Source organism: Girardinichthys multiradiatus, chromosome 10 (assembly GCF_021462225.1).
Source record: "Girardinichthys multiradiatus isolate DD_20200921_A chromosome 10, DD_fGirMul_XY1, whole genome shotgun sequence".
In the NCBI taxonomy this organism is placed as follows: Eukaryota; Metazoa; Chordata; class Actinopteri; order Cyprinodontiformes; family Goodeidae; genus Girardinichthys; species Girardinichthys multiradiatus.
The window spans coordinates 8,183,793-8,211,642 of NC_061803.1; the positions used below are offsets into that span (position 1 = coordinate 8,183,793).

The 27,850-nt window shown below is 39.4% G+C and overlaps 1 protein-coding gene across 1 annotated transcript; it reads left to right on the plus strand.

Moving 5' to 3' along the window:
• The first annotated feature begins 1,153 nt into the window (after positions 1-1,153).
• Positions 1,154-19,116, plus strand: LOC124875757 (synaptic vesicle membrane protein VAT-1 homolog). The gene is made up of 6 exons (XM_047378147.1): positions 1,154-1,740; positions 9,390-9,597; positions 15,726-15,896; positions 16,006-16,095; positions 16,185-16,423; positions 18,712-19,116. The coding sequence occupies exons 1-6, from the start codon at positions 1,339-1,341 to the stop codon at positions 18,901-18,903; spliced, it is 1,302 nt and encodes a 433-aa protein (XP_047234103.1). The 5' UTR covers positions 1,154-1,338; the 3' UTR covers positions 18,904-19,116.
• Positions 19,117-27,850: the final 8,734 nt, after the last annotated feature.

Genomic DNA, 27,850 nt, shown 5'->3' on the forward strand with positions numbered 1-27,850 from the left:
TCAGTCAGCAGTATGAGATGTGAGAGCTGCTCTGAATGCAGGATGTGTGTGCACAAACTGTGGGTGGATAAGTGCTTTATAGCTCAACAAGTCACTGTGACTGTAAGGAAGTATAATCTGCAAGTTCACTTCAGTATGCATTCATTTTAACTGACTGGGTATTCCAGATGGAGGGGGAAATCCTGCTTCTCGCAGCAGGAGTCCAGTGTCCGGGCTTTGTAGCTCTCTGCCTCACATCCCTGTTGTTTGATATCCAACATAACTGATCTGCCAGTTTTTCAAAGCTCTGTCAAGTCAGGGAGAGAAAGTATAACGCCGGAAGTCAAACTCATCTTTCAAAATAATATTTTTTTTTACATGGAACTCGTTTTTCTAACCTGATAATTTGCCCATATTTGAAACGCTTGAAGAAAATGGCTATAGATCATTTTACAATGAAAATCTGACACTCAACAAGTAAATCACGAGTAAAAAAATCTCTCTTCTGGTGGTGAACTGCTTTCGTATATTTTAGGTACTGATTTCACATGCTTTTAAATTCCTTTGAAAAACAGTGCGGCAGTACATTAAAAATAAAAACAAAAACTAACATTATTGCAATGAGAGAAAAATAGAATTAAACTGATTAGATAAATAGAAAACAAAATGTGAAATAAATCATTGTCCACCTATATATGTAACTTTGATCAGGAGGCACCGAAGAAGTCTGCTTTTAAGTGATTTTATACTAAAAACAAAAACAAAAAAACTAGCTTGCCATTAGGATCTCCTAAAGGAGATCACCTAAAGTTCTCAGCCATTAGTTGAGACCCGACCCCCCTATAGTGACCCCGGATAATAAAAATGATCCGGGGTCACTAAAGGCCATCAAACATGCTTGTATGCATGTGTACAAGGGCAAAGTTCAGCTGTTTGCCTAGATGCTGGCCTGTCATTTATTCAGCATGATTCCCATGGGAATGAAACCGGCACAAACGTTTGACACCATTTTTCACTTGGCTCTCCTCCGACCCTTTACTGCTGCGTGCCTTAAAAAAAAAAACGCCAGCTGCCGTTTAAGAGTTTTATTGTGAAAGTACTCACCGGAATCACTTTTTTTTTTAATTGCCTCCCTGTGTATTTTAACCACTTGTTGAGTGGAGCTCACACAGGGAACCAGAGAGGAGTGGTCATTTTCACAAACAAGCTTGTGATTTGTAAGGAGCATCTCATTTATGAAAGCTTTTTAAATCAAATATAGTTTTCTTATATTTTCTCGTTGCTGCCTATTGGGCCTACGGACTCCAGCAAACACGCACGAATTGAAAATCTTCAGAAAGCTTCTTAAAAGTAGTCATCATGTCTGGTGAAGAGGCTCCAACTCAGCAGCAAGAACCGGAGCAGGTGAAGAAGCCCGACGAACCACCACCAGCTGCCGCCCCTGCTCCCGCAGAAGCCACGCCGGAGTCGGGCAGCAACAGGCCCGCAGCAGCCGAGGAGGAGAAGACCATCTCCTATCGGGCTCTGGTCCTGACGGGATATGGAGGCTACGAGAAGATCAAGCTGCAGGTGAAGAGCATGAACAAGTCGCAGCTGAAGGCCGGAGAAGTCCTGGTTCGGGTCAAGGCGTGCGGGCTGAACTTTGCCGAGCTGCTGGGGAAGCAGGGTCTGTACGACCTGCTGCCGTCCCCGCCCATCACGCTTGGAATGGAGGGCTCCGGGGTCATCGAGGCCGTGGCGGAGGATGTGACCGACAGAAAAGTGAGTTAACTGTGAATGCTTCACATACCCACACGCAGAGCCGGTCCAAGAATCTATGGGGTCCTAAGCAGAATTTACCTGGCATCCCTTTTTATATATTACCCATGTCTGATCATTGTTGCATTCTGTATTTAATGGATCTTGTTTTGCAGGTAAGTCCTGAGCGGACCATGTATTAAAGTGACTTAACAATATTATGTGTTTTTATATTTTCTTTTGGGGGATGAAGCTCTTCCTGCATTCTGTACCATTATGAAAACTGCCACTGTCTGGTTTGCAGTTTGTCCTTGAAGCTTTTTGTCCCCCTCCCTCACAACAGGAGTGGCTCATTTTCCACCTTCTCTTATGAAAACACCTTTCCACATATTGAGGGCCAAAATGAAAACAACAGATCAGTTATTAACTAGGAAGGTACTGACTTCAGGTCATCTTTGACATCCAACCTGCTGATGCACATTTTCTTTTTCTAATGACTATCACCTGGAGGGTTGTGGCTTTGAAGCCAGCAGACAATTAAGGATTTCCAAGATTATCCCCATTTATGCATCAAAACCTATGCCCACAGTCTTTATCAGACACATTAAACCAGAACAGCACACCAAAGTAAATGAGATAAAACAATTTTTTTAGCGTTTGACTTGCTGATAAGTGAAAATTGACCAAAATCTCTGTGACTGATTGGTGGCTTCTCTGTAATTTATCACGTATATTCATCTAAATAAAGTATTTGCACAGATGTGGCACCTTTTCCTCAGAGGTGTCCATTTATAGGGATCCACAGGTGAGTGGTTTTACTATTAACACATGCATGCTTCTTGTTTTTTATGATACCTTACTGAAGATAAAAGCAGAGTGACTCATGCCAGTTAACCTCCATGCCTGCTAGTTGCAGCTTTTGCAAAAGTTCAGGGGTTTTTTCTCTCTGGTGGCTTTGATTAATTTGGTTTCACAGGGAGCAATCAAAGCTCTGTGCAATGCTGGTCTTTAGCTTATGTTCTAAGTTTTTATATATGGGAAAACAGAAAGTGTTCACATTATTTAATTGAGTTATTGGTTTACAAGGTAAACCATATATATATATATATATATATTATTTTTTACAACCACAATCTTCAATGTTTTTATGAGAGGATTATGTGATAGAGCAACACAAAGTAGTAAAAAATAAAAGTCAGAAAGTCAGTACTTTGCAGAACCAGATTTCGCTACTGTTGCAGCTGCGAGTCTTGTGGAGTTATGTCTCCACCGACTCTGCACTTTCAGAGACTGCATTGTACATCTAATCTACCACAGTTTTTCACGGTGTTGACAGTTTGTTTCAGGGTGATGTGCAGTGTTAGTTTTTTGCCACACGTCATTTTGTATGTAGGTCCAAAAGTTCAGTTTTACCTTCCTCTCCATGTTTGTTGTGTGCGCTGCATTGCTTATGGCAAAGTTGAGAGGGGAAAACTTTTGGCTTTCTTTCAAAAATTCAAAAATCTTGCCACCAGTTTGTAAAGGTTAGATTTGTGGAGGGCATGACTAATAGTTGACAACAGTCAACAGATTCCCCCAGCTGAGCTCTGCAGCTCCTCCAGAGTTACCATGGGCCTCCTGGTGGCTTCTCTGATTAATGCTCTGTTGTTTTCTAACCTCACCCTCCATTCAACATCTCCACAACTTTATCCCTGACCTGTGTGTTCCTAGGTCTTCATGTTGTTTGTTAAATAATCTTCTTTCACAAACTTCTGAGGCTTTCACAGAACAGCTGGTTTATACCGACATTAAATTACACACAGGTTGACTCTATTTACTAATTAGGTAAGTTCTGAAGGCAGTTGGCTAAACAAGATTTTATTTAGGTGGTATTAGAGTAGCATTTTATCCATTATTTTCTTTCTACTTCAGAATTAGCACAACTTTGTGTTGGTCTAGCACATAAAATCCCATTAACATACAATAAAGTTTGCGTTACAAAGGCAACAAAATGTAAAAAACTTTTCGAAGCCACTGCAAAATGACAGACATCCAAGAGGCTTTTTAATGCTAGCAAATTGTAGATGCTGAATTGTTGGACGAAACTATTCTAAATGTCAGCTTTTTGCGGAAATGTTGGTACACTTAGTTAGGTGTCAATACATGAAATGCATCTGCTCAGAGGAAGATTTCACTTCTTGTTTGTAGGCCAAATTTAGATTTATTCTTGCTGACACATTCCCTCGAAGATCGACAGTTGCAATGTCAGTGATGTTCTAAAAAATCATTTAAAGAATCTAGACTTGCAGAGATGGCCTGCATGGAGGTCCAGAGACTTCCCACTGCCTTCACAGACAGTTTAAATCATTCTTAAAGGCTCAATATGCAGGGTTTATTGTTGTGTAATGGTGAAGTCTAACACTGCAAACACATTTCCCAGTGTCCTCCTTCCTATTCAAAGCTGTGAGGACTTATAAACTGTTAAATCCCTCTGTAGAAAAACTGTAGTAATCTAAAGTACTGTATAGTTTTGCGCTCAGATGAGGACACATGAAAATGTCAAATCTTTTTTTGACAGGGATTCAATGGTAATTAAATAATCTGCCCCCCAATGGTTATTAGTTGCAATATTTTAATTTTATTATTTTAAATCTAACTAAAAATTAATGTATTTTAGATTCTGAAGTTGCAAAGATGTTTGTTGACATACAGAAACCAGAAAATGAATTCACATGCTTACAATAATGATGATTTCCAAAATCATCATTATTGTAAGCAATAATTATTGAGTTCATTCTCTGGTTTCTGTATGTAAACAAACATCTTTGCAACTTCAGAATCTAAAATACATAAATTTTTTGTTATATTTAAAATAATAAAATTAAAGGGAAAGTTCAGATTTTTTACATCAGGATTCTGCTCAGATATTTTCTACTTGGATTCAGTAACTCTTTTTGCAACTTGACAATGGTGAAGCAGAAAAAAGAAAACCGCGCGCAAGAGCCGAAACACGACAGAAGCAGACCTCAACCATCCAATCTGATCCAGCTTTATTTATAAAGCATTTTAAAACAACATACAGGACCAGGGTGCCATACATATTAAAAAGACACCAATTATGTCAAAGTGATTCCTGTTTTAAAATACATGCAAAAAATACCTTATGAAATTTTACAGAACTGTGACATTTGCCTTTAGTGCTTATTTATATAGAAATCTGTGGCTCTTTATACCGAAGATGGAGTAAGCTAACAAAATGTACTGCTGTATTGGTATTTTACGTCACTGCCTTTTATAAAAGGTTTTTAAAAGACACTCCAGCCTGATAACATGTTTCTTTTTCCAATACTAATTTTACATAGCAAAACAAGTTCCTCCTATATAAATAGTACATTCAATAACGATGTGACAGTATTTTTTTCCTTAAAAAATGCAACACCAGTAAATAGTTTGCCCCTTCATCATTTTGAACCTTTGTAGTTTTGGCCGTCTCTTTCCCGATAAGGTTGGCCGACCTTGCGCTGACCTTGTGCTGGTTCGTTCACACGGGGGGATGGAGCCATGGTTGGTCTAGCAGCAAGTTGCTAATATTTAAAAAGATAGTGTTGGCCATTAATAATGCACTGTTGTAGAGTCTTATTGACCTTTTTAAAGTCCTTCCATCATAGTGTCGGTCTTTAGGAAGTTTCACCAATTCTGAAGCGCTAACCGACTTTCTAGCTATACCTAGTAGACACTGCTTGCATAAGAGTGTCTGCAGTGCTGCTGTGCAAAGTTTTGTGCCAACTCAGTAAGATGAAAATTAATGTTTGTTTATTTAGACACAATACAAAATATATATATGTTCTTTTTTAGTATTAGTTATATTGAAATATATATTTCTATGCAACCTTACTCTGAGCTTTTCTTCCTGTTAACCTAAATTGAGGTTTCTCTGGCCGTTGTCTACTGGAAGTAAGGTAAGATACTGATTTGTAGTAACAACTCCATTTCAGCATTATACCTTGGTGTAAGAACAGGTTTGGAAGGTGGAAATACCATCAATATTGTTTACTGTCCAAAGAAGGATTTGGAAAGATAATACATGCCACCCAAATGATTATTCATTCTTGACAGCATGTAGGACTGGGTTATACTAACAGTGCTTCTTATTTGAGAAATGTTTTTCCTATACTTGCATAACATAGGTCGTTTGAGAGCTTTAACATGCTTGACATGCTTGTTATCTAAGTTTTACCAAAGCTGCTCATTATCCCTCGCTGTCAAAGAATCCCCCCTCCTCCTCCTCTTACTACACTCTTCCTCTCATTCCTTTTGCCAAGTTTCCCCCTCCACTTTCGTAGAGTAGGATTCCTATAAACACTGCTGTGCATTTTAGGGCAGAAACCTCAAAAGGAAGCACAGGAAGCAGTCAGAACTCCCAAAAGAGTTGGGGCTAAAAATTTGAAACTTATCCACCCTGAAGATTTGAAGAAAATTAGGTACCGCTATGGGCTGTTTGGTTACATTTAGGGTAAGATTTTGGGTGCGCCTGCAGCATGAGAGCAAAGAGCTGCAGACAATAACATAAAAGGATGCCAAAGTGTTTTTGGAGAGAGACGGAGCAGGATTTGGAGGACAGTGTCTCCAGATAAGGACTGCAGGGTGTGGTCGTTTCATAAAACACTTGGGAACCAGACAGACTGAATGTGGTATGCTGGATCCTTTTAAAGCTCTTACTTGATTGTTGATTATTCTCCTGCAACGATCAATAATTACACTACACATCTAGACTTGACTCTCTGAAATATATACTTATTAATTTATATGTTAAATTGTGTTTGTGATGTGGTTCTTCGCTGACAATTAGGAGTTAACTTTGAAGATAGAACTTAAACAATATGGGATAAAAATGATATGCATAATGCAACATACAAGAAGCACATTTGTTACTCCTCCATATGATTTTCAATAGAATCAGTTTGAGGCAATAGGGGAGAAATTTCAATAATTTGCATTAAAGAAAACTATTGTAGGATTTTATTATGAGTTTTAATAATCCTCATTTGGTTAAAGCAGACATTTCCAAAGTGTGGTCTGGGGGCCATTTGCGGCCCTCTGGAAGTTTTCTAGCGGTCCACGACCAGATTTCAACATGTGACTTGACTTGGAGAAAAATGACCTATGAACATCTTTCTCACCTACTTCAACCATCTTAAGGCATCTTAAGCCACATACATCACATATGAAAATGTAAATGTCCACAACATTCACTCTCAATGTTTTGCAGCACCAGTTTAGACCCTGAGGGTGAGTATCTAGTTTTCCTTTAGCTCCAAGTCAATTCGCCCCTTTATCCAGTTTGTACCACCCATTTCATCCCCACCTATTTCTTCCTTCTTTCTGCTGTGGCCACTTGCTCGCTCAGCATGAAGTATCACTGTAAAATCAGCAACTTGATGCAATCACCTGGGTTTTCCATAGAAAGAAAATCTTCAGCAGTTAGAATTACAAACTGAATTCATCTCCATCAGATTGTAATTAATTGGAATGCATGCAATTAAATTTGATTCTATCTGCATGGTTGAATTGATTCGATTGTATATTTCTGTCTGAGATGCAAAACATTAAATCACAGTCATCATTGCGGTATAAATCTTTGTGATATCAGAATAACAAGAGTGCTCAAATGCAATATGTGGTAGAATATAATATTTTAAGTGCCATGCATGCTAATTCTGTATGCCAGCAATGTATCTGACCACTTGGAGGAACTTTTTCTGCTATCGACGCAGTATAAGGCTGATAGAAGTGTCTCTTTTTGCACTTATATCTAATCTGCTAAACTTTTGATTTCTTCTTTTTATTCATTGTGTCAAGAATATTTGGTTGATGTCTATTTATTCAATATGTTCGGATGTTTGGCATTGAGAAGAAGTTTGTCCGGTTGGTTGGGGTGATGATACGCCTAGCAATATAAAATCCTGTCAAGACATGTTTTTGCTATCCTGCTTTTAACATCCCTCCAGTTACTTGAGTTCATATCTTCTTTTCAGGAACTTATCTCTGCTCTTTCTCAAAGGGACAATCATGCTGTTTCAAAAAGTATGTCACAAATTCCAGCATTTAGGTGCTGGATCAGATCAAAAACAGGGGTGCCCTCTCAGGTGAAAGGCAAAACATGTGCCGTAATTGAAGAAAGGTGGATCGGGTTGAGTCATGACACATGCAAGAGGTGTTTATGTGCGAGTGGTTTTTCCTTTGTCTGCATAAGTCTTTGCGAGATCTGTCTAATGTCATGAGTTGTGCTTTGCAGGAAGTGAGTGAGTCACTCAGCTCCTAAAACTGTCGAAGAGGAAGCAGTGCAGCATTCATAATCAGATCACACTTTTCCTGTGGCCTTTGCTGTTTTCTTCCTTTTCCCTGACTATGAGGCTATTATAAGACAAGTTTTTTCTTTATTTTGCAGCCTGCAGAGCATCAACATTTTGCAAAAGCCCAGTTTTTGGTTCTCAAAAGATCCAACACATACAGCTGGCTTCAAGTCTTTCAACAATTCAGAATAAATGTCTTCTCAAAGCATAAATCTGTTTCATATACAGCTGTACAGAATTAAATTCGGTGCATAACAGTCAAGGCCATTTTATGCCCAACTGACAAAAAGTTATCCATTTGAGAATGGCCAGCTGATTGCAAAGTTGTTGAACCTGCAGTTATTCTCCCCACCTGAACAAGCTTGTGGTAACGGTGAAGAGGAGCCACTCTTTTTAATATCAAGAAACCTCCAGCAGAGAATCACTGCCAATCAAATAAAGCACAAAGGCTGGTCTCACATTGCCAAAAAAACAAAAGTAGGCAGGCATGAAGTGGGTTGGAGAGAGGGGAATGGCATGCAGCATAGGTCTTCAGGGTCAGGCCTCGAACCCAGGACGGCTGCATCGAGGACTGAGGCCTCCATATATGGGTCACACGCTCTACCGCGTACTGCGCCCGCTCCTAAAGACTTTTAGGAAAATATTCTGTGAATTGACGAGACAAGGTGTTTGCATCTCATTTCATCTGGTGTAAAACTATCACAGCATTTCAGAAAAAGAGCATAGCTGTTATTTCCTCACCTTTAAACAGTCTGTTCAACCCTCCAATGTCTTTGAAGTAAAATCATTCTGCAAAGAAGGTTTAGCTAAAACTCCATTGGGTTGACAAACATTCATTGCCAGTTATTGCCAATTCTTAATTTCAGTTGTTGCTGCCAATAGTGGCACAACCAGTTATCAGGTTTAGGGTGTAACTACCTTTTTACAAAGGACTGTATTATCTTATTTTTACCTGAGAAAATGAAACCATTAGAAATTATTTTCTCAGGTTGGCTGTGACTGATATTAAAATTTGTGTTATCTGAAATGCTTAAGCATGACAAAGTTGCAAAAACAGAAGAAATATGTAATGGGCAACTCTTTTTTTTTTAAGTAGACTCACTGTAGAAACTTGCAGTGGTTGGCATCATAATGTTTTGGTTTTTTTTTGAGAAGAAAGAACATCATGTATCTTCATTATGTTGAAAGGGGGCGATAAATCCTGGGTATTATGGCCTGTAAAAGGTATCTGGTAGTTAAGATGATTACTAATTGTGGGCTACTTCCAGTTGAGCTTGACAGCCACAGATTACCAGAGTTACCTTTTCCTTCTCCTTTGTCTCCCGCTTTCTGTTTACTCAGGTAGGAGATCGCGTCATCGCCATGAACCGCCACGGCATGTGGCAGGAACTGGCGGTCGTGCCTGCCAACCGCACTTTTCCCATTCCAGAAGCGATGAGCTTTGAGGAAGCTGCTGCTCTTCCTGTTAACTACATGACGGCCTACATGATGCTGTTTGAGATGGCCAATCTCAGGCCAGGAAAAAGCGTCCTCATTCACATGGCTGCTGGTAAGAAACACAGAAAATCTTTTTTCATACACTTAAATATTTCAATAATTTTATCTTCAGGTCAAATTGTTGCACCTATTTAATAATTTTCTAATGCAACAATTTTTCACACTAATCTAAAGATCCCCCAAAAAAAACTTGTTGTATGCTTTCAGTTATATTTGACAATTTATTGATTTAACTTAATATCAGAAAAAAGAGGAATTATTTTTATTGAAAGTTGATGTTGTCACAGTAATACTTGCTACATAAAGTTACATTTCCAAATATAGTCACAAATTCACTTTCACCTAAAATGTGTTTGTTTTTGCTCATGTTGAAGTCTGATTTTGTAACATGGGCTAAATAACTGATTAAGGACTTGAGTTTTAAATTTACAGCTCTTTGCTCATTATTGCAAAATTATGACTTTCTACACAACATAGTACAGTAGTGATCAGTGTGATACATTAGATCTTCAACATATACACACCTCGGGTAAATTGCCAGAAAGTGCCAGGTTTTTGTGATTTATATAAATGAGACCTTGGTAAATCATTTCAAAAAATTTTCCAACTTTTAATGACATTTTATCTGTACAGTTCAATAAAAACAGAATAAATAATGAGGGAAAAAAAAAAAAAAAAAAAGAAATGGGCGAAATAACCTGGCTGCATGAGTCTTCACATAATTCGTTGAAGCACCATGTAATTGAATTTCAGTTTTCAGTTTACTTTTCTACATACCTAATTAGGGGTGCACCGATCGATTGACTGGCCCAATTTCCATACTTTTGAGAGATCGTTGATCTGCCGATACTTGCATGTGAAACTGATCTTATCCACCGATCTTATCTACTTGTCTAACCTATTGTGCAAGTTTTGTTTCTTTTTAAAATGTGAAAAACGAAAGACTAAACGAACTGCAATGCTCTAAACTTTTCATTTATATTTGAGAGCCTTACCATGTGCAGTTAAAACAATTTTGTATTGTTTCATGGGTATTGTTCAATGTTTTTCAATAAAATAAAACTGGAAAATTGAAGGTGTATTGTGACCTTATAACACCTGACAGTGTCAAGCATAAAAAAAAATCAATCTTGGCCAAAATTAGAATCGGCAGGTCAGGCTAAAGATCTTCCAAGGATTTTCCTGATATTTGCATCATTTAACTACATTTGCAGAGATGTTGCATAGAATTATAATCATCTTATTGAGCAAAGTTGTCAGTCAGGAGAAAGGTCAGGGAAATAAAATCCACAGCCTTTTATATATACCATCGAACAGCAAAGACAGTCAATAAAACTGGTAAAAATATTGGACAAAAGTGACTTGTCTTCAAAATAAATAAGGCTACTTGGAGACTAACATCAACACTAAAGGAACTGCAGAAGCTTTTGCTAATTAGATGTGTTCTGCAGGTGACAACAATATTCTGCTTTCTACCAAATGTTTGGAATAAGGAGCAGAGTTAAAAGACAGAAGCCATATCTTCCAAAGAAAGCACTCAGGCCTGGTCAAAATCTGCTAAAGCCTTATAGAAGAGCGTGTTATGGTCTGCTGAAACCAGACTTATCCTTTAGGGGACACATTACAATGGCATGTTTGGCACAGAAACAACAGCGCCTCTCATTAAAAAAAAAAAAAAAAAAAACAATATCCAAGGTTAAACGTGGTGGTGAAAGCATCCTCCTGTGGGGCTGCTGTTTTGTCAAAGTGGATGAAATAATTAACCGCTAAAATATCAGTTGCTTTTGACCTAAAACCAGCTGTGTCTGCTTTCTAGCAGACAAACTAAATCTGACAGAACATCTGTTGGGTAGAAGATGTTCTCACAAAGGGCAGATTTGGACTTTAGCAAGGTAGCATGGGCAAATATTTCAAGGCCAAGGTGTTGGATTCTCGGAATAACATCACATTAGTCTAAGAAACATTATTCTGAAATTCAGTTAAAAACTGGTTTGACAAAGTACCAGTTTAGGAGAGTTAATACTTTTACAACCCTGTTATTGCACCTATTGAACATTATACAGAAAATGTGTAACATTAAAGGTAAAAAAAAGTAAAAATCTTTTGCACCACATAACCTTGGCATTTTAGAAAGGGTATGTACACCCCTGATATCTGATGTCTACAAAAATGTATAATCACCACTAATTAAACCATAATTATCTATAATCTGGCTTTAATTAATTATCTCGCCATGTCGATTGGGTTTCTTCAATCTCTGTACCGTCACCCACACATTTTCAACTATGTTTTTATCCGTCATCTAAAGAATTGGCTTGCAAATTATTTAGACCCAGCTTTGTGTTTAATATAATCCCACATAAATAGTCTGTTAACTAGGAAAATAATTTTTACTTTAGCCTTAGTGTATTTTTTTTTTAGTTTAGAAAATGAAGAACTCAATTTCAAAAGAATTAAAAATGTCCTTTAAATTGATCAGTGACGTCCTTAAAGTTTCATCACAGGAAAAGTGTCCCTGCTATGAGTTATTTGTCAGTCTAGATGAACGTTTCCACCGATCTCCAAGGCAAAATAAATTCCCCAAGCACACTTGGGTATCTAATTACTTCTTTGTGTACTCTGCAGTATTGCAGAGAAAAGCCATCCCCCTGGAGAATGCGGGTCAGATTTGAGGTTGTAATGTGTGTGTGTGTGTGTGTGTTGCTATGATCTCCCAACCACGTATTCATTAAAGGGCAGCATGGATCATTATCAGTCTTGGTTGCTTTGGCAGCATGTGGCATTAAAAAAACACGCAGATATTTATAATCTCAGTGGTTTGAATGTGTAGAGAAGTGTTAAACTAATGCCTCTGATGTATTACAGTAATATAAGTTGGATGAGAACAATGATGAAATACGTCTTTAGCATAGCCTACCTCAGTTTATCATAGCTTATCTTAGCGCGTAATTTAATTGTCCTTTTATTAAAATTGTCTTAGCAAACAAAATTGAATGTCTAGTTGATTTTACTGAAGTAAAATCTTTTTTTAGATGTTAGGAGATCAAACAGCATTTTGGAGTGAAGCAGCTGGATTTAACTGCCGCCAAATTGTTTTAATTATCTTTATCTGTTTACAAGACAGCGATTCATTTCTCTTAACACATCTACATGACAATGTTTTATTACAATCTCCATTGACATAGCAACAGTTGAGATGTAAAAATGGTGTAATTCCCTCACCAGGCCACTAGTTGGCGGTATGTTCTTTAAAACTCAACAACAACACTTCCTGCTTGCAAAACGGGGCAGGAAATGAGCACTTTGTTGGAGAACCGCTGTTAGATTCTGTTTTTCGGGTACCAGTAGGAGCTTACTGCCACTGGACGTTTTATACAAAGCTTTGGTCATTTTGTACCCACCTCTAAGACATTTTGTACCTGTTGGGACATGATTTATAGTCATTTTCTGTGTTCTGCTCATTAAAGTTATCTATCATCTATCTGGGGTCAGAACCACACTAAATGGAAATGGGGTGTAATTTAAAGAAAATATTATATAATTCAATTAGATGTTAAATTTAAGGATTTTTATAATTATGAATATGCATAATTGATACTTAACTACCAACTGCAGTAAACTGCTGTGCGACTATTTATTACATGGGTACAAAATGGTTTATTCTCCAGTATGAAATGGAAAGAAGTTGGGATGAAATGAGAATCCAACTTGACAAATACATTTGACCCAGGGCTGGGTATCTTTGTTGTTCATTGCTAGCAAATAATCAGTTTATTCCTGCACTAATCCACAAAATTAGTTATTCATCCATGTAAAATTTTAGAAGTTTTTCAAGAAGTATGCATAATTAAGTTAACTTCATTGTGGTATTTACATCATATCTAGCTTTTTGATTGATGTAGTTCAGTAAGGCATTTACCATAACGTTAAAGTAACAGCAAAATATGGGTTAGTTTTACCAGCCTCTCTGCCGTCATGGCTGCAGTCACCTGACCTTCAACATCCTCGCTCTTGAAGGCCATTTAACAGTTCTAAGCAACAAGATGATTGGCAACTGACCTGTATAATTAATCTGCAAAAGGCCAGGGTGATGAAGAGGACAAGAGGGATAACAGGTGAACTTGCACACCCAGATGGCTTGTTAAAGGCTACGCTACCATAGAAACGCTTATTTTAGCTTCAGTTTATCCCTTAGCCAAGGTTTTAGCAGATGGCAAAATCACACCTCCAACTTCAGGAGAACTGAATGTAACATTATAGCATGCACTGCGAGGGTCATAGGGAAAAAACTGATATGACTGCCTTATATTATAAAACTTTTATATGTATTAGTTTAATTTACGATGGTTAACAAAAGTATTCATGGATGAAGTTAAATAGGTGGCAATGCATCAAGACTTCACTATGGCCCTAACTACAAATAAATTTATATTAAAGCATATTCATGTATTAGAATGGCCTAATCAAAGTCCAAACCAAAATAAAATTAAGTACACTGCTGAAAAAAATAAAGGGAACACTTAAACAACACAATATAACTCCAAGTAAATCAACTTCTGTGAAATCAGCAGGACGCAAATGGTTAGAAACCAATTCCATGAGGACGGTATGAGGGCCTGACGTCCACAAATGGGGGTTGTGCTCACAGCCCAACACCATGCAGGACGCTTGGCATTTGCCAGAGAACACCAGGATTGGCAAATTCGCCACTGGCGCCCTGTGCTCTTCACAGATGAAAGCAGGTTCACCCTGAGCACATGTGACAGACGTGACAGAGTCTGGAGACACCGTGGAGAGCGATCTGCTGCCTGGAACATCCTTCAGCATGACTGGTTTGGCAGTGGGTCAGTAATGATGTGGGGTGGCATTTCTTTGAAGGGCCGTGCGGCCCTCCATGTGCTTGCCAGAGTTAGCTTGACTGCCATTAGGTACCGAGATGAGATCCTCAGACCCCTTGTGAGACCATATGCTGGTGTGGTTGGCCCTGGGTTCCTCCTAATGCAGAACAATGCTAGACCTCATGTGGCTGGAGTGTGTCAGCAGTTCCTGCAAGATGAAGACATTGAAGCTATGGACTGGCCCGCCCGTTCCTCAGACCTGAATCCAATTGAGCACATCTGGGACATCATGTCTCGCTCCATCCACCAAAGTCACGTTGCACCACAGACTGTTCCACTTTCATTTTGTGTGTGACTCCAAATCCAGGCCTCCATTGGTTCATAAAGTTGATTTCCATTGATGATTTTTGTGTGATTTTGTTGTCAGCACATTCAACTTTGTACAGAACAAAGTATTCAATGATAATATTTAATTCATTCAGATCTAGGGTGTGTTATTTGAGTGTTCCCTTTATTTTTTTGAGCAGTGTATTTGTGGCAAGACTTGAAAAATAATGTTTACTGACTCTCTTCATTCACTCTGGCCTCGTTTGAGCTGTTTTGCAAAAACGAAGGGGCTAAGATTTATGTCTCTAGATCTGCAAAGTTGGTAGTGACATACCCCAAAGGACCTGCAGCTGTACTTGCAGTTAAATGTGTACTACTATGGATTCACTAAGGTGGGGGAGGGTAAATACAAATGCATGATACACTTTTCAAATTTTTACTTTTACTGATAATTTAAAAACCACATATGCTTTTCCTTTCACTCTTAAATTATGCACCGCTTTTTGTTGGTCTGTCACATAAAATGCCAATAACACAGTTTTAATAACTGGCATTATCTTTGTTTCTGCAAAAAGTTAGCATAGATGGTTATAGCTGTGGGATTAAGGATTTTCTGCAGCTGTCTGTGTTTGATTATATATTGTGTTAAAGTGAATCTCTAACGCTCTGAGTTTTAGTCTTAAACATGTAGAGTTTAGAAGTTGTTTTATTCCTAAATCTTACAGAAAATATTTCTAAAAACAATATTTAGCTATTTTCTTAAAAAATGCCCAACTTTCTGGTTTGTATGCAGGTTTTGTCCAGCATTTCATTCAAACAGGCTGGAGTGAGTCAGAATGAAGCCTTATAAGAGAATCTGTCCGATCAGCAGAGTGCATTTGAAACCACAACAGATGGATTGTTTCATGATCACGTTGCTGTTGGTTTCAAACCGCACAGAGGTTGAAAAGCTTCTTTCCTCAAGCAAAGCACCCACCTGATGGTACCAGACTCATCTGTGTGTGCACATCTGTAGGTGGTGTGGGTATTGCTGTTACCCAGCTGTGTCAGACCGTGCAGGATGTGACGATTTTTGGCACTGCATCGGCTTCCAAACACGAGACCATCAGCCAAGGCGGTGTTACTCACCCCATCGACTACCGCACCAAAGACTATGTGACTGAAATCCGCAAAATTAGCCCAAAGGGTAAGAAAAGAAAACAGTTTTACTGCTCTGAAATAGACACTAACATTAATTGTTTTTCTGACCATTTTGTTCACATTTATCCCCTTTATTTGTTCATTTTTCTCTGTAGGAGTGGATATTGTCCTGGACCCTCTTGGTGGTTCTGACAGTCAAAAAGGCTTCAGTTTGCTTAAACCTCTGGGCATGCTCATAGTCTTCGGTAAAACACCGCATTTGATATAAATCATCAAAAATGTCACATGGGGAAACATGCATTTACATTTTAGGTTATTTTCTCTGTGGATCCAGGTGCAGCCAACTGTGTGACAGGCCAGAAGAAGAACCTGCTGGCCATGGCGAAGACCTGGTACAACCAGCTCACTCTCAACACCCTGAAACTGATGCAGACTAACAAGGCCATCTCTGGCTTCCATCTGGGCTACATCCATGATGAGGGGCTCTTTGAGAAAACTCTCGTTAAGCTGCTGGAGCTGTACCAGCAGGGGAAGATCAAGCCCCGAATTGACTCCTGCTACCACTTTGAGGAGGTTAGTCTGGAGAAATACAGGTCCTTCTCAAAATATTAGCATATTGTGATAAAGTTCATTATTTTCCATAATGTCATGATGAAAATTTAACATTCATATATTTTAGATTCATTGCACACTAACTGAAATATTTCAGGTCTTTTATTGTCTTAATACGGATGATTTCGGCATACAGCTCATGAAAACCCAAAATTCCTATCTCACAAAATTAGCATATCATTAAAAGGGTCTCTAAACGAGCTATGAACCTAATCATCTGAATCAACGAGTTAACTCTAAACACCTGCAAAAGATTCCTGAGGCCTTTAAAACTCCCAGCCTGGTTCATCACTCAAAACCCCAATCATGGGTAAGACTACCGACCTGACTGCTGTCCAGAAGGCCACTATTGACACCCTCAAGCAAGAGGGTAAGACACAGAAAGAAATGTCTGAACGAATAGGCTGTTCCCAGAGTGCTGTATCAAGGCACCTCAGTGGGAAGTCTGTGGGAAGGAAAAAGTGTGGCAGAAAACGCTGCACAACGAGAAGAGGTGACCGGACCCTGAGGAAGATTGTGGAGAAGGGCCGATTCCAGACCTTGGGGGACCTGCGGAAGCAGTGGACTGAGTCTGGAGTAGAAACATCCAGAGCCACCGTGCACAGGCGTGTGCAGGAAATGGGCTACAGGTGCCGCATTCCCCAAGTCAAGCCACCTTTGAACCAGAAACAGCGGCAGAAGCGCCTGACCTGGGCTACAGAGAAGCAGCACTGGACTGTTGCTCAGTGGTCCAAAGTACTTTTTTCGGATGAAAGCAAATTCTGCATGTCATTCGGAAATCAAGGTGCCAGAGTCTGGAGGAAGACTGGGGAGAAGGAAATGCCAAAATGCCAGAAGTCCAGTGTCAAGTACCCACAGTCAGTGATGGTCTGGGGTGCCGTGTCAGCTGCTGGTGTTGGTCCACTGTGTTTTATCAAGGGCAGGGTCAATGCAGCTAGCTATCAGGAGATTTTGGAGCACTTCATGCTTCCATCTGCTGAAAAGCTTTATGGAGATGAAGATTTCATTTTTCAGCACGACCTGGCACCTGCTCACAGTGCCAAAACCACTGGTAAATGGTTTACTGACCATGGTATCACTGTGCTCAATTGGCCTGCCAACTCTCCTGACCTGAACCCCATAGAGAATCTGTGGGATATTGTGAAGAGAACGTTGAGAGACTCAAAACCCAACACTCTGAATGAGCTAAAGGCCGCTATCGAAGCATCCTGGGCCTCCATAAGACCTCAGCAGTGCCACAGGCTGATTGCCTCCATGCCACGCCGCATTGAAGCAGTCATTTCTGCCAAAGGATTCCCGACCAAGTATTGAGTGCATAACTGTACATGATTATTTGAAGGTTGACGTTGTTTGTATTAAAAACACTTTTCTTTTATTGGTCGGATGAAATATGCTAATTTTGTGAGATAGGAATTTTGGGTTTTCATGAGCTGTATGCCAAAATCATCCGTATTAAGACAATAAAAGACCTGAAATATTTCAGTTAGTGTTTAATGAATCTAAAATATATGAATGTTAAATTTTCATCATTACATTATGGAAAATAATGAACTTTATCACAATATGCTAATATTTTGAGAAGGACCTGTATTCATATAGGAACACTAGCTATGTTAACAGGAAAGCAATGGAAAATCTAAACTTATTTTCTTTCATTGCTGAAGTAAATTGTTCTGTAAACTGTAATTTAAATAAAAATTATTCCTGGTGAGGAATACATTAGTAGACCCAATATTTGTTCCCAGTTGAAATGCCTAAAATCACACCTGTATAGCATCCGGTGCACATCATTAGAACATTGCTAGAACATCATTAGAACAGTGCAGTCCACGTTTGTTCAAACCTCAGAAATTTAGTTTGGTGCTGCTGACTGTTGAAGTGAGACTGAACACCAAAAGGGCTGTCTGGGGTCTTCATACTGCAGCTTGTGGGTCTGGTAGGAGATTTAAAGAAGTCTAGAATTCGAAATTGTCTACAAGTGGAGGACATTAAAAACATCTGCCAACATGCCAAGGTCTAACCCTCCCAGCAAGTTCGCACTTAGAACAGACTGCAAGATGCTGAAAGAAGTCTCCAAAAACCTTAAATTATCATCATGGGACCAGCAACAGGCTCTTGTTACAGTTGATATGAAAGTGCATGTCTGTACAAAGACTGCACAAGTTTATCTTTGATGGAAATTGTACCAGGAGGAAACCTTCTGGGATGACGCATGCTTGCTGTTTCAAACACCTTCTGTTTATTCCCAGGTGGCTGAAGCCATGAAGCGCATGCACGATCGTCAAAATATTGGGAAAATCATCCTTCTTCCCGAGCCCAAGAAGAGCGAAGAGAAGCCAAAGTCCAACGCAGAGGCAGCAGAAAATGCTGAAAAAAATGAAGCTGCTGTCAGCGAGAAGAAAGAGGAGCCTGCAGAGGAAGTTGAAGCAGAAAGGGATTGAATAAGAGAGTATATCATAGTTGCCTTTCCAGCACTTCTCCACAAATCTGTCCAGATTTTCTTTTTTTTTAAAGGAGAAATAAACAAAAAGTAATGTCATGCATTTTGTGATTTTTGTCAGTATTCAGCTGTTTGTTTTGTTGTGCAATATGTCAATAATGTTGTCTTGTTGGGAACACTTGATTTTATGAAATAAAAATCCACTTTATTCTGATACATATCTGAGGACTCATTTATTGTTTTAACAGAGCCTGGAGACGGCTTTGATATGTGTACTGACAACAAACCAAAGTTGGTACCGTTTGTATTAAACTGACTTTGACTAATGACTTCGCTGACCAAACTGAGGATCTTCAGATAAACAAGCTCAAGAAATACGTCTGCCTGTGCTGACTGCTGGCTGCGATCATGTTTATCAACTGTATCAACAGCTGATTCTGATAAGTGTTCAGAAACGTATCATCACAACTGTACAGGTTTGGGGCCAGTACACATTACAAAAACACACATTCTTTCCTAATTTTGTGGACTGACAAGGCCATAGAACAAGGTAGATTTTGTGTCTGATGAACCATTCCTGTTTTGATTTGGCCATATACACTGCTGAAAAAAATAAAGGGAACACTTAAACAACACAATATAACTCCAAGTAAATCAAACTTCTGTGAAATCAAAATGTCCACTTAGGAAGCAACACTGATTGACAATCAATTTCACATGTTGTGCAAATTGAATAGACAACAGGGGGAAATCTTTGGCGATTATCAAGACACTCAATAAAGGAGTGGTTCTGCAGGTGGGGACCACAGACCACTTCTCAGTACCTATGATTTCTGGCTGATGTTTTGGACACTTTTGAATGTTGGTGGTGCTTTCACACTCGTGGTAGCATGAGACGGACTCTACAACCCACACAGGTGGCTCAGGTAGTGCAGCTTATCCAGGATGGCACATCAATGCGAACTGTGGCAAGAAGGTTTGCTGTGTCTGTCAGCGTAGTGTCCAGAGCCTGGAGGCGCTACCAGGAGACAGGCCAGTACACCAGGAGATGTGGAGGAGGCCTTAGGAGGGCAACAACCCAGCAGCAGGACCACTACCTCCGCCTTTGTGCAAGGAGGAACAGGAAGAGCACTGCCAGAGCCCTGCAAAATGACCTCCAGCAGGCCACAAATGCGCATGTGTCTGCACAAACGGTTAGATGAGTAATGGTGTGGGGTGGCATTTCTTCCATGTGCTCGCCAGAGGTAGCCTGACTGCCATTAGGTACCGAGATGAGATCCTCAGACCCCTTGTGAGACCATATGCTGGTGCGGTTGGCCCTGGGTTCCTCCTAATGCAGAACAATGCTAGACCTCATGTGGCAGGAGTGTGTCAGCAGTTCCTGCAAGATGAAGACATTGAAGCTATGGACTGGCCCGCCCGTTCCCCAGACCTGAATCCGATTGAGCACATCTGGGACATCATGTCTCGCTCCGTCCACCAACGTCACGTTGCACCACAGACTGTCCAGGAGTTGGTGGATGCTTTAGTCCAGGTCTGGGAGGAGATCCCTCAGGAGACCATCTGCCGTCTCATCAGGAGCATGCCCAGGCGTTGTAGGGAGGTCATACAGACACATGGAGGCCACACACAATACTGAGCCTCATTTTGACTTGTTTTAAGGACATTACATCAAAGTTGGATCAGCCTGTAGTGTGTTTTTCCACTTTAATTTTGTGTGTGACTCCAAATCCAGGCCTCCATTGGTTAATAAATTTGATTTCCATTGATGATTTTTGTGTAATTTTGTTGTCAGCACATTCAACTTTGTACAGAACAAAGTATTCAATGAGAATATTTAATTCATTCAGATCTAGGATGCGTTATTTGAGTGTTCCCTTTATTTATTTGAGCAGTGTATTTTGGATCATTATTCCAATGATGACCCATATTGAGTTTTCTGGCAGAATCAAACAGATTTTCTTTTAAAATGTATTAGTATTTTTGAAAGTCCATGAGGCCATGCACTCTAAGAAGGTTTAGGAATAGAAACACTTCACAGTGGACTTTTCCATACAACACCCTTTCACAGCATAGTGCCACAATAAATGTCCAAACACTCCTCCATCCTGGCTCACTGTGCATGGGAACCCGCCTAGAACCCAGGCCGTGGGAGCTTTCAGCTAATGTTGCTGCGATTACTGAATCAACGGGGCGTGGCTTACAAATCCCAGCCTTTACCTGTGAGGTATTTCCCCTTGGTGATTTCCCCTGGATGGAGCTCTGTGGTTGTGATCATCATCTATGCTTTCTAAATCCATTTTGAGCTTTAAATACAAGCAAAGTCATCCTTCTTGTTACTGTTATAGTCAGATTCTGCTGATTGACATATTTCCCAGATTAGGACATGGAATATGACTAGCTGTCGCAGTTCTGAGAGAACCCATGGACCGAATACTTGCTGCAGTTGTCTCTGGTTTGTATTATGCCAGACTCCACAATCCTGTACTGTTCATACTGATTACGGGTTAATACCACATCCTGTTGTGGAATAGGGGCTTAATGTTTTCAACTTCCCGTTCCCTGTTGGGACCTTGGGGGTGATCATGAGGCGTCATAAACACATGTAAATTATAAACGATGATCGAAGAGGGGCTGTACTCATCATTTATTTCACACCAGACCCGCCTGGGATGTTTGTTACCTAAAAGCTCACTCTTAGTGAGCATCAGACACATCTCCCTTACTTGAACTACATGTTACCTTGTCTTTCCCATTTTGAAGTGGGGCTGAAAGAAACAGACTGCTGTGTCCTGTCATGTAAGTCATGAATTAGTTATTGAAAATTGCTAGACACTTGGATCAAGCTAAGAGAGTAAAGTATAAAGTACAAATACTTCAGTTAAACTGATTTCACTGGGGTTCTTTGGAGTGCTAATAACTGTGGAACCTTTTTTAAACAATTACATGATTTATTGTTTTCTGCTATTAAATGTACTTAAATTCTTTTACAGCTTTTACACACACAAGAGTCTACCCGGGGTAAAACTATGTGAATACTAGGTGGTAGTACCATCTGCCACCAAAGCAAATACATTTTTATTATTTACAAGTGAATGAAGCGTTAATCAATTTAACATTAAATGAACTGAAGCATTTCTTTTAAACTAGTTTAAAAGATACATATTTTGGTTTGGTTTGGCAAATGTTCACCAGCTGTAAGAAAATTATTAATCTCTTCTGAACTGAAGTTCATTCAGACCTGTTCTGAAGTCTTAGATTTGTACTAAACATATATCTCTCTATCAGAGAAATAATAAATATCATCAACAATTCACTCACTTAGGCCAGTGCATTTTACAAGTTAGTTTTTATTTTTGTCATTTAGGCTGCTCTTCCTTTTTCAAATATGCTCCACAAGGAAAGTGTTATTGTAGCGTAGCTTTCCTCACTTATTTGTGCCAAATTGGAAGCCGGTTCTCACCACAGCCGTCGAGCCAACTGTGGATAACAATTAGAGGGCCTTTTCTGCTCGACAATCTCTCTTGGGCTTCCTTCCTAAGCATATATCCCTCAGTTGAAGTTTAAACTAACTGGAAAACAAATTGCATTATAGTTGGCTTACTTTTAAATAGTTTTGAAATGTATTTGCTTGTTTTGCATCTTTTTAACCTTAAAGAATTTGTAGTCAAACTTTAATTAACTTAAACTATCCTGGCTTTTCCTGATTACAGGTGCTTCTCAAAATATTAGCATATTGTGATTAAGTTCATTATTTTCCATAATGTCATGATGAAAATTTAACATTCATATATTTTAGATTCATTGCACACTAACTGACATATTTCAGGTCTTTTATTGTCTTAATACGGATGATTTTGGCATACAGCTCATGAAAACCCAAAATTCCTATCTCACAAAATTAGTATATTTCATCCGACCAATAAAAGAAAAGTGTTTTTAATACAAAAAACGTCAACCTTCAAATAATCATGTACAGTTATGCACTCAATACTTGGTCGGGAATCCTTTTGCAGAAATGACTGCTTCAATGCGGCGTGGCATGGAGGCAATCAGCCTGTGGCACTGCTGAGGTCTTATGGAGGCCCAGGATGCTTTGATAGCGGCCTTTAGCTCATCCAGAGTGTTGGGTCTTGAGTCTCTCAACGTTCTCTTCACAATATCCCACAGATTCTCTATGGGGTTCAGGTCAGGAGATTTGGCAGGCCAATTGAGCACAGTGATACCATGGTCAGTAAACCATTTACCAGTGGTTTTGGCACTGTGAGCAGGTGCCAGGTCGTGCTGAAAAATGAAATCTTCATCTCCATAAAGCTTTTCAGCAGATGGAAGCATGAAGTGCTCCAAAATCTCCTGATAGCTAGCTGCATTGACCCTGCCCTTGATAAAACACAATGGACCAATACCAGCAGCTGACACGGCACCCCAGACCATCACTGACTGTGGGTACTTGACACTGGACTTCTGGCATTTCCTTCTCCCCAGTCTTCCTCCAGACTCTGGCACCTTGATTTCCGAATGACATGCAGAATTTGCTTTCATCCGAAAAAAGTACTTTGGACCACTGAGCAACAGTCCAGTGCTGCTTCTCTGTAGCCCAGGTCAGGCGCTTCTGCCGCTGTTTCTGGTTCAAAAGTGGCTTGACCTGGGGAATGCGGCACCTGTAGCCCATTTCCTGCACACGCCTGTGCACGGTGGCTCTGGATATTTCTACTCCAGACTCAGTCCACTGCTTCCGCAGGTCCCCCAAGGTCTGGAATTGGCCCTTCTCCACAATCTTCCTCAGGGTCCGGTCACCTCTTCTCGTTGTGCAGCGTTTTCTGCCACACTTTTTCCTTCCCACAGACTTCCCACTGAGGTGCCTTGATACAGCACTCTGGGAACAGCCTATTCGTTCAGAAATTTCTTTCTGTGTCTTACCCTCTTGCTTGAGGGTGTCAATAGTGGCCTTCTGGACAGCAGTCAGGTCGGCAGTCTTACCCATGATTGGGGTTTTGAGTGATGAACCAGGCTGGGAGTTTTAAAGGCCTCAGGAATCTTTTGCAGGTGTTTAGAGTTAACTCGTTGATTCAGATGATTAGGTTCAAAGCTCGTTTAGAGACCCTTTTAATGATATGCTAATTTTGTGAGATAGGAATTTTGGGTTTTCATGAGCTGTATGCCAAAATCATCCGTATTAAGACAATATAAGACCTGAAATATTTCAGTTAGTGTGCAATGAATCTAAAATATATGAATGTTAAATTTTCATCATGACATTATGGAAAATAATGAACTTTATCACAATATGCTAATATTTTGAGAAGCACCTGTATATAAACAGTGAGTAGATAATGAGGAAAAGGGGAATGATGTTATGCTCATAGTGTTTCAGTCCGGCTGAAGTTCTAAAGGCGAGGATAGAGTTATTACTTCCAAATATTTAACATTTGCGTGTCTCTTTCTCTGCCTGCATGACCTAACTCAGCTCAGCAGCTCAGATGTTTTGTCCAGCTGTGGCTGTAATTCAATGCTGCTGCACAGTCAAAAGCACAAGAGTCTCATTCCTCCTTCCACGCCAGCCCATCCCCTCACATTCCTTTCTCCACCCTATCAGTGCTGCTTTCTGTCTCTGTCCTGCAGCCCATCTCTCTGCTGCATTGCCAACTTACTTGCCTCAGAACAAACGCCACAGATACTGTTTTATGTTATTTACATTGGTGACATTCTGTTATTTTGGTCACTAGGTATTGTTAAGCTTAGCCAGCTGTGGTCCCTCAGTATAAACTAAGACCTGTTCTAGATTTTCAGCAGGAACTGGAGCACATCTCTTCTTATTTTCTCCTTTTTCTTTGTTGCAAATGAACAAAATATTCGGACCCCTGTGGAGTTTTTCAGTGACTCGCCTCAAGTGCTAAACTCCTGTTTCTTGAAAAAAGTAAATGTCAGCCCTAGCAATACTGTTAAAAAATCTTTTATTTTGTAGATGCTTCATTATAAATCTGTAAAATTGCAATAATATTGATAGTGGCTTTCATCAATTAAACTTCACTTTATTACACATCTGCATTCTTAGTAATACCATATTTGAGATCCTATATGGTTAGTCATGAGGCTCCAAACGTTTTTGTTTTTTATCATGCTGCAGTGTGTTACTGCATTCACTTCTGGCATCAAAAACTCTAAGTGGTTTCTGCTTTTCTCATATTTGTTTTAAAAATTTTTTTTTCTGAAATGAGTGAGAATAAATATTGAACTTTTTCAGGCTTTTTTCAGCGGCGTCCAGGAGGCATCCGATACAGATCCCCAAGCCACCTCAACTGACTCCTCTCAATGTGGAGGAGCAGCGGCTCTACTCCAAGCTCCTCACCCTTTCTCTAAGGGGCTGCCCAGCCACCCTATGGAGACTCTTATTTTAGCTGCTTGTATCTTGTATCTGGTAATAACCCGAAGCGGATGTTTCAGGTGAGGGTAGGAATATAGACCCATTGTTAAATCGAGCACTTCGCTTTTTGGCCCAGCTTTCTGTTGACCACAACGGACCAGCACAGCATCCTCATTACTGCGGCGGCCGCACCGATCCATCTGTCAATCTCCCGCTTCGTTCTCCCCTCACTCGTGAAGAAGACCCCAAGATACTTGAACTCCTCCACTTGAGACAGGAGCTCCCCTCCAACCTCGAGAGGGCAAGTAAAATGGAAGGCAGGTCTGCTAAAATTATCTCAGATGCTTTAAACTGGAAACTAAAACCAGAAAGACCTGGGAGGAAATACTGACTGAAACCGAAATAGCAATGATGCAACATTGTGTAGATTGATGAAAGCAAGGATGTTTGTTTTGTATTTGGGGCCTGCAGGCAGTTTGTCAGACAACCTTCAAACACTGAATTAAGCAGCAGTACACTCCGCAGCATGGTGGCTCTGGCATAATGGTATGGGGATATCTTTACAGTATGAACACATCAAAATACTTGAGGAGGCACTGCTGCCGTTGAAAAAGAGGAAATGCCTTTGAAATTGGTGTTTCAGCAAAACAGTGACCCAAAAAACACCAGTTTGTGAGCAGGATCTTGGTTCCAAACCAACAAGATTAATGCTATCGGCTGGCCAGCCCAATACCCGGACCTTAATCCAATAGAAAACTTGTGTGTTGGGTTTGATCAAACATACTGTTTCTGAGGCAGAACCAAGGAATGCAGAGGAACTGTGGAATGCAGTCCAATTGTCCTGCTGACATGTGCCAGACGTTGGTCAGCTTAATGGGACACGGGTCTAAAGCAGCTGTGGTTAGACAACTAATTATTATTTCAGAGATTTATGGGAAAGTTCTTCAAGCATTTTAGTTCAAATAGTCAGTGTTTGTAAGTTTGCTGTCTAATATTCCCTCTCCTTTCTCCCTTTCTGTGGAGTGATACATCTGATCACTTTTTCTTATTTGTATCTGAAATAGAATGTACACCATTCCCAATGCATTTGTTTGTGTGTGCAAATAAAGCCTACTACAGGGCTTTTGAGATTTACTCATAAAAAAATCACCTGAAGCCACTTGAAGGAGAAAAGCAAAAATAACAGCTAAAACCAAATTTCCTCTCATTGTTCCTGTTTGCATATTGGCTTGCATTAGACCTGCAGTACAGCTAGCAGGCACAGGAAGTTAAAGTAGGTCTGTGAAACTCCATTCTGTGTGTCTTCAGTAGGTTTCAATACAGTATTAATAGCAAGCATATGAAAGAGTAAAATACTTTTTTACTCTTTTAGAGATGTATTTATAAGAAGCATAGTTGATCTGCTTTTATTGTGCAGAACATTAGTGTTTGATGGAGCTACAGTTCCTGCTGCAAGAGTTTGAAGCACTCTGTGGCGTGACCAGTGCAGTAACAAGAAGAATTAGACCCAGACTGTGGAGAAAATGGAACATTCCTAATTTTCAACCATTTAAGCCATAAACCATTGTGTTTGTTTTTTGAGCCCTAAGTGATTGTATTTAAAAAGGAGGATGGAGTTTAAACCAATATTTAGACCTAAAATGTCACTATTGAAACATTTTAGAGACTAACACTGTAAAACTAGATGACATGGGTCAAGCTAATGTAAATAATTTATGTTGCTTAAAAACAATAATTCACTGAAGCAACAGATGTTTTACAGTTATTAGTTATAATAGCCTTTAAAGGCATTTCTACTGTGTTTGCATACAATTTACAGAGCCCAGAAATATGACCAAGGCTTTTTTAAACAATCTTATTCCAATGCTGAACTTTCTTTGATCTTTAGTGACCAAGCCAACATCATAAACTGTAGTTTAGAAGTAATCGGTCAAGTCATTTTCAATTTAAACCCTTTCTTTATATCTAACATATAACATATATATGATGTAAAAGCCAAAAAGAACAATAAGTACATACATCGGAATGTACATCCAACATGTTTTTTTTTAAAACAATAACATAATGGAACAAACTTCCAACAGAATTAAAAATAAATCAACACTTAAAAACATTTTGCATAAAAAAATAAAACTTTTTAAACAAACATTTAGCAGTATTCCCAATATAAGGGCAAAAATCATATTTTATGACATTAGACACATTTTCTGAGGAAAATAGGGTGGGTGGTGGGTTTTAGGAATAGGCGTTTGCAGCCATACTTTAATTTCTTTATTTTTTTATGTTTGAACTTTTATTAGGTAATGTATATAATTTTATGATTGTTACTGTATATATGTCCTGTAATGTTTTCTGTACCTTTCTTTGTGTAATATTCTTTTATTTGTGTCTGACTGCAGACGGAAAATAACTGAGAGCTAAAATCTGGTATAAAACATATTTTATACAAATATGTTTTTAACAATAACTTTTATACATTCAAAGTTAGTGTTAAAGTTTTTTAGAAATGGAGCTTGACAGCTGATCAGCCGTGTGAGGGGACCGTCAGCTTCAGTCTAAACAATGTGAAGATTTTCTCTTATTC

Bases quoted from the DNA above. Each gene is read 5' to 3' on its own strand.
- LOC124875757 (XM_047378147.1), top strand. From the start codon at position 1,339: ATGTCTGGTGAAGAGGCTCCAACTCAGCAGCAAGAACCGGAGCAGGTG. The intron at 16,096-16,184 runs GTAAAACACCGC...CTGTGGATCCAG, and splicing joins GGGCATGCTCATAGTCTTCG to GTGCAGCCAACTGTGTGACA. The intron at 16,424-18,711 runs GTTAGTCTGGAG...GTTTATTCCCAG, and splicing joins CCTGCTACCACTTTGAGGAG to GTGGCTGAAGCCATGAAGCG.